The following is a 7,744-nucleotide window of genomic DNA, read 5'->3' as shown; positions in this document are numbered from 1 at the left end:
CAATAAGCCATATAGAATATAGGTTAGGTATGCTGTAATATACTGCAGCAGTTTGGATTAGTTTGTTAGTAGTTAATATAGGAGGGATTACAGGAACATAGGAGGGAGAGGACATAGGGGAGCCAGAGGGAGCAAAAAGGAACGATCTCACCAGCTTTTTCCACTCCCTGACGATCCAAGTGTCCACGGAGGTCCCACCTGAGCATCCAGAGGAGGACCCCTCAGTCCCAGGAATTGCTGGCAAAGCGAGAGGGGCTGGAGGCAGTCAAAGAAGAGCCTAGTATGCAAACCAGGCGAAGTGGCCGACCAAACTCCTATGGCCACCGCAAACAACCCCTACCACCGGGGTCAAAGCACGAGAGATGGAACGGGCCCACCCAGAGGAGGAAAAGCGCTATCACTGGCCGGGGCTGGAGAATCAGGAGGTGCGCCGGCAGTCAAAAAATCAGAGGTCCCAGGTGCAGCGGGGACCAGCCGACTATGCTTCGCCCCGCCAGCCAAGAAGCAAATGAAAACAAAGTATCAGAAGCACGAGGGGGAACAAGGCAAAGCTCCAAGGTGCAGTCCAACAGCCCTTCAGTCCAGATGATCCCAGCAAGGTAAGTCACAGAGGTGCGGTGGGGAGGAGGCAGGAGGATCGAGAGAAGCTGGAGACACGAACACCGCTAAAGTGCAAGCGGAGTCAGGGGCTAGGGGAGCAGCACACACCCCACGTCCATAGAATCCATAGAGGCAGGAACAGCCACGGAGACGCCAAAAGGATCGGGATTCAATAGAGAAAAAGAATATCCCACGGCGCAAGAACCACCCAGTAGTTGGAATAGAATGAGGGTTCTTTTTTATTAAGCAAGCGGTACTAAAAGGATCGGGATATCGGGGTAGCCGATCCGCGGGGAGGGTGGAGAGCGTGACGTACTGTGTCTACGTCATCACCGGACATTCCAATGTTGGGCACTCTGGCCATTTTTATCCATGAATATGGGCCTAGCATGCTCATTTCCTCCTTTTCCTTTTATTCTGGCCGTCCTGAACAATATATGGTTAAAAGCAACCAGTGTCATTCAAATTACTTAATTCTGTCCAAAGCACAGCTGGTTCCCGATCCTGAAGTATTTATTTCTGGAAGACCCAGTACCTCTGTATCTAAGATAAAATATTGTTCTTCTCCAGGGCCCTCTTCTGTATCGAAAGGTCCAGATGCAGAAATTCTGAAAGCTTGAATCCTGAGAGGGAAAAACTCAAAATTCAGGGATTGTCAAACAGAGTAATATCTATCTTACAGCAGAGTCCCAAGGAAGTTTTCTCACCAGTTTACAGGGAGATTTGAAAGAGATTTTGCTCCTGGTACGAATCTGAATGTTCGGTCCCTTTTCAGGCTACTTTTACATTAGCGGCAGGCTGTTCCGGCGGGTGAACAGCCTGTCGCATAGTCAGGACTTTGATTAGGGTTGCTCTCGGAGGTGTCCTGCTCTTTCCCTAGTCTCCAGGCTTTATTCCCTCACCCCTGTCTCTCCTATGCTCGGTGTGGTGTCCCCCCCACACACACACACACACACACACACACCGAAGTATGACAGAATATGATAATGGCATTAGACCCAGGAGCCTAAAGGTACAGATCTCAGCCCTGGGCTGTTTTCTGGACCTTCCCCTTGCAGACTATAGATGGATCAAAATGTTCATTAAGGCTACATCCTTGATCAGACCGGCCCTGAAACAATCCATTCCTCTTTGGGACCTAACTTCATTGGTCTCTGTGATATTCTTGAGGAGTTCGGTTTGAGATTCTTGTCCCTTAAAACTGTTTTCCCAGATGCCATTACCTTGGCCCGTAGGGTCGGGAAATTACAGCCCCTTTGCATCCGTGAGTCTTATCTCAAAGATTTCAATAAGATAATCCTAAAAGTGTATCCGACCTTTCTCCCTAAAATTGCCTCAGCTTTTCACCTTAACCAAGAGATGTTTTTTCCATCTTTTGAATGCATCCCTTCAACATCTTAGAAGTCAAAAGATCAATAGGAAATATTTTGATGCCCTTGAGATCCTGGAGATAAGATCCAAATTTGTTCATACAGTTCTCAGGAAGGAACAAGGGGAAAAAGGTCTCAGAGACCACCATGGCGAGGTGGCTGAAGACTGCAATCCAATAATTCTGTAATTCGCAAAGAGTTCCTGGTCCAGATGGAATTAAAGCCAATCACACCAGGGACATTTTTGTTCCATGGGCAGAGAGAGCAGAGGCATCTACTGATCAGATCTGCAGAGCAGCGCCTCGGGCAAGCGTTATTACAGACTGGACATCTAATACAATCAGGAGTTAGCCCTTGAGAGATTTGACCCAGACTCCCTTCTCCCCCAACCACATGCTTATCTGGTATCGCTCCATGTGGTGTCATTGGTAATGAGTAAATACATTTTTAGTTGCATCCATCCTGGTGAAGTATTTCAGAAAACACTGGAGGGAGATGGTGAGAGGAGCCTTGCAACCTCTCAGTGTTCCTGTCCCTGCAGAAGACTAGAAGGGCAATCTCCATGTGGTACTGTCATGTAGGCCTCCAGAGAAACCAGTCGCTGGTAGAATTCCTACTTCTTAATTTGTGGGATAATCCCTTTAAAGAGGTTATTCAGCCTAATTATTTAACAGACCCCTTCAGAGTGGCTGGATTCATACTTACCTGATCCCTGCTGGTGGGTTCCAGCTCCATCGATACATGGGCACCTCTGCAGATCCCGGGTCTCTGAGAATCAACATCCAGTTGACAGGGCAGGAAGCACCTGCCCCCCAACTATCTCCACCCCCCGTCAACAGTGTGTTGATTTCCACACGCACAGCACCTGCAGAGTCAACAGTGGAGCAATGAAGCCAGAACATAGAGGCAGGGACCAAGTAAGTATGAACTCCACCGGGGGTCCGCCTCTCTGAAGGGGTCTATTACACAAGTTTAAAGTTGGATAACTCTTTTAATGATCTTTTGTAGGCATCTAAAACATTCCACTCAACTTGTCCAACTGTCCTGTTACTCACAATATTTGTTTCACACATTTTGAATCAGGATGAAGATCTGAACAATATTAATGATACAGAGGCAGATGTGAGGGGCGATGAGGAATACAAGGAGGAGATCTCTACAGAGACAGATGTGAGGGGCGATGAGGAACACAAGGAGGAGATTCCTACAGAGACAGATGTAAGGGGCGATGAGAAATACAAGGAGGAGATTCCTACAGAGACAGATGTGAGGGGCGATGAGGAATACAAGGAGGAGATCCCTACAGATATGAGCCCAGGTGAGTAGTGACCACTAAATGAAGCAAAGACGAGTCTGTAACTATAATGACCCTGAATTGGACTTCGCCCTATAGCAGGTGCCTTCCCCAGGTCCTAACAGTGTCCCCCAGTACTCAGATACCCCCAGGACTTGCAGTAGGACCAATCTGTGTAATACAAAGCACATATCACAGCACTAGCAGGTAAGAGGAGATAGGAACTCATCAGTAGATGACTGGACCAGGATGGGTATGGTAATCATACAATGGAACAGTCGGATGATGGGGGTTATATGGTGAACGGATGACTGAACAGACAATATGTGGCACTGACTGGATCTTTCCCTAGATCTGTCCTTACATGCTGACCCAAATACCAGACATCACTGACCCTCACTGTCCCTTGAGACATTCCTATGAAAAATCCTAATCTCTAAGGGTCCATTCACACGTCCGTATGAATTTATCTGCACCCGTTCCGCAAATCTGCGGAACGGGTGCAGACCCATTCATTCTTTATGTGGACAGAATGAATGCCGAGAGCACACTATGTGATCTCCGCAGCTGCATTACCGGAGCGGGGCTCCGAACTTCCGGTCCGCAGCTGCGGACAAGAAAAGGACAATGTTCTATGGGAGTGCAGGCCGGGTGTATTGCGGATGTCTGAATTGCCCCTAAAACAGACGACAGGAGGACACTAAGACCCAACCCAAACTGAGCATAGCTGAACTAGAATCAAGGTAGGACAGACTGAAACATGGAACATCCCCTCCCCCCAACCACATACACAGACTCCAAGAATCAGAGGTAAAGACTAGACCAACCATAAGAACAAAACTACACGGATGAAGAAAACTATGAGAGATACTAGAAAATAAAAGGATTACTGGATTCGAAAGCACAGAGCTTACACTATATAACCAGCAACCCCCTGTAGAAACTAGGAATATTTACAGCAAGGCTAACCAGTCAGGAGCTCCTCTCCAACCAAGGTGAGCTACAGAAGAGGTCAGCTGAGCAAGAGATCAGCTACTGTATAATACATAGCAACTGCCCCAAACATACTAGTAGACAGGAGAAGATGACGCAGTAGGAATGTTCCTGCTGATCCTAGCCCATTACACTAAGGTGGTAACGACTCCCTCAGGTCTGCGCTGTGACTCTCCAGGCCTTGCTCAGTAGTATCATGGTGACAGGTCTCTTCCATGAATCTCCTGGACGTGTCCTGGTGTCCCTCTGTGCAGCATTTCACAGGACTCATGTCACATACACTCTGGACTGCACTGGATTCTGGTGTCCAAATTACGAATGTGCAAGGTGTCAACACGTGTCGTCCATACAGGCCCTGGGTACCTTCCGGCTTCATCTGAAAAATTGTGAGAATTGGGCTGACATACCTCTAATAGGGGGTAGGTTTCCTGGCTCTCCTGACACCTCTGTTGCATACAATGACTTATTGTTATAATGCTAGAGTCAGTTATTCAATTTTTCAGTTGGCTTGTTTCTTTCTCTTAAGGCAGTGTAATTATGAGTTTCTCACACCGGTTCCTTTGCCATGGTTGATTTCTGAGATATAACCCAAACTGGTCCCACATCACAGCATCAGTATTGGTTATGGACTTGGCCCCTTCTCATTCCTTCTGCTGTAACATTGCCATCAATTGTTGTATGCTGTTCATGGACGGGGGCAGCGTCTCCTCCTCCTCCTGACGCCGGGCAAAGAATCTTTTTCGCAGTATTCTGTAAGATCACGGATGCCAAACTTGCGGCCCTCCAACTGTTGCAAAACTACAACTCCCAGCATGCCTGGACAGCCTACAGCTATTAGGGCATGCTGGGAGTTGTAGCCTTGCAACAGCTGGAAGGCCGCAGATTGAGCATCCCTGTGTTAGATGATTGATTTCCAGGATGTGAGAAACCTGTGCATATGATTGCCTGACTCTTGCCTGTTGTAACAGCTTTGTTCTTCTTGCCTGACCCTTCTATGTACTTAGGGTCATTCTGCTTTTGGGTGTGGGGTGACATGACACAATTGGACAGCACCCTCTAGCCTCTCTTGTCAGTTATGAATTTTGATAGCTGCCTTCAATAATTTAAAAAAAGTTTTGTTCTTGGTAGATGACTGTACTGGGCGCTTGGAGAAACATCTCATATCTACATATTGTAATGCAGATGATCCATGTGTCATATCAGATACATATGAAGAGCGTGCCATTATCCCAGATGTACCCCCAGACCTTCACAGCAAAAATCTATCATCTCATCCTTTAAAACAAACTCGCAGAAGATGTTCTGGAACCCAAAGAGCTCAGAGAAAGCCGTATTCATGCTCAGAATGTGGCAAATGTTTTACTTGGAAATCAGGCCTCCTTCAACATCAAATGAATCACACAGGGGAGAAGCTGTATTCATGTTCAGACTGTGGGAAATGTTTTACTAGTAAAACACAAATTGAAACCCATCAGCGAATTCACACAGGAGAGAAGCCGTTTTCGTGTTCAGAATGTGCGAAATACTTTACTAGAAAGTCAGTTCTTCTTCTACATCAAAGAAGTCACACAGGAGAGAAGCCGTTTTCATGTTCAGAATGTGGAAAATGTTTTACTAGAAAATCACATCTTGATAACCATCACAAAATTCACACAGGAGAGAAGCCGTTTTCATGTTCAGAATGTGGAAAAAGTTTTACGAATAAAACACATCTTGAAACCCATCAGCGAATTCACACAGGAGAGAAGCCGTTTTCATGTTCAGAATGTGGAAAATGTTTTACTAGAAAATCACATCTTGATAACCATCACAGAATTCACACAGGAGAGAAGCCGTTTTCATGTTCAGAATGTAGGAAATCTTTTACTGATAAATCAAGTCTTGAGAGCCATCATAGAATTCACACAGGAGAGAAGCCGTTTTCGTGTTCAGAATGTGCGAAATCCTTTACTAGAAAGTCAGTTCTTCTTCTACATCAAAGAAGTCACATAGCAGAGAAGCCGTATTCATGTTCAGAATGTGGAAAATCTTTTACTCGGAAACCACATCTTCAGAGACACCAGAGAATTCACACAGGGGACAAGCCGTATTCGTGTTCAGAATGTAGGAAATCTTTTACTGATAAATCAAATCTTGAGTGCCATCAGAAAATTCACACAGGAGAGAAGCCATTTTCATGTTCAGAATGTGGTAAATCTTTTACTCGGAAATTTCAACTTCAGAGCCACCAGAGCATTCACACAGGGGACAAGCCGTATTCATGTTCAGAATGTAGAAAATCTTTTACTGAGAAATCAAGTCTTAAGAAACATCGGCAAATTCACACATTGGAGAAGCTGTATTCATGTTCAGAATGTGACAAATGTTTTACTCATAAATCATCTCTAAAGAGTCATCAGAAAATTCACACAGGGGACAAGCTGTATTCATGTTCAGAATGTGGCAAATGTTTTACTCAGAAATCATCTCTAAAGAGCCATCAGAAAATTCACACAGGGGAGAAGCTGTATTCATGTACAGAATGTAGGAAATGTTTTACTGAGAAATCAAGTCTTGAGAGACATCAGAGAATTCACACAGGAGAGAAGCCGTTTTCATGTTCAGAATGTGGCAAATGTTTTAGTCAAAGATCATCTCTTGTTCAACATCAGAGAATTCACACCAGGAACAACCAATTCTGAATCCTTCCTGTAGATCTGCCATGAATTTCCATATTTTTTCTTGCTATCATTTATAGCGAGAAGACTCTGCTTTGTTATAAAAAATATTGCATGTATATTGAAGCAGGAATTAAAAGAAAATATCAGTATATTCAGAAGTGTAGTTACTGCTGTTATAATTGTAGATCTTAAAGGGGTTGTGCAAGAATGAGGGGGTTTGGCAAACTCCCCCACTTTACTGGATCTGTAAAGGGAAGATTACCTTACCTGCTTCCTGGCGATGGCTCTCCGCTCCCTCTCTTCCAAGCCTGCAATGCTCAGCTGGGCTCAACTGGTTTGGCATCGCCACAGCCGACACTGGCCGCAGCAGAGACCGGATGCCCTTGTGTTATGTGACTATTTGCCATGACGTAAGGGAAACCGGTAACCGTGATCGTCCATGAATTATATAATATACATATTGGAAATATTGCAGAGGATAGGTCTACAGTTAACAAAATGTCAGAAAACCCTTTTAACTACTCCAGTCTTGGGTTTACTACCTGGGTTATGAAGTTGGGAACATTCCCAGACCCTTTGGACTCACTTGCAGCAAATGGTAAGGGAAATCTGAGGCATAATTATACTTTTTATCCCACGACTTAATGGTTTAAATGAAGTGGAGAGGACTCGGTGGAGGAGTATTTGCCTGTTGTGTTCCACTCGATCAGTCTGGTCACCACATTATGCCTTTTTTATAATTTTCGTTGCAGCCGGTGCGCCTTCAAACATGATGTCATAGAACATCTGAAACATTTATTGCTGATTGAACATTTGGAGATGGAGAG

General features: G+C 45.1%; 1 protein-coding gene across 1 annotated transcript; it reads left to right on the top strand.

The window, feature by feature from the left end:
- Positions 1-480: 480 nt before the first annotated feature.
- Positions 481-6,938, top strand: LOC121002653 (gastrula zinc finger protein XlCGF26.1-like). The gene is made up of 3 exons (XM_040434087.1): positions 481-599; positions 5,552-6,135; positions 6,220-6,938. The coding sequence occupies exons 1-3, from the start codon at positions 481-483 to the stop codon at positions 6,936-6,938; spliced, it is 1,422 nt and encodes a 473-aa protein (XP_040290021.1).
- Positions 6,939-7,744: the final 806 nt, after the last annotated feature.

This window comes from Bufo bufo, chromosome 5 (genome assembly GCF_905171765.1).
Source record: "Bufo bufo chromosome 5, aBufBuf1.1, whole genome shotgun sequence".
Classification (NCBI taxonomy): Eukaryota; Metazoa; Chordata; class Amphibia; order Anura; family Bufonidae; genus Bufo; species Bufo bufo.
Note: the sequence above shows the minus strand (reverse complement) of the source record. Positions and strands in the feature narration are given on the sequence as shown.

Bases quoted from the DNA above. Each gene is read 5' to 3' on its own strand.
- LOC121002653 (XM_040434087.1), top strand. From the start codon at position 481: ATGCTTCGCCCCGCCAGCCAAGAAGCAAATGAAAACAAAGTATCAGAA. The intron at 600-5,551 runs GTAAGTCACAGA...ACAAACTCGCAG, and splicing joins GTCCAGATGATCCCAGCAAG to AAGATGTTCTGGAACCCAAA. The intron at 6,136-6,219 runs GTCTTGAGAGCC...CTAGAAAGTCAG, and splicing joins ATCTTTTACTGATAAATCAA to TTCTTCTTCTACATCAAAGA.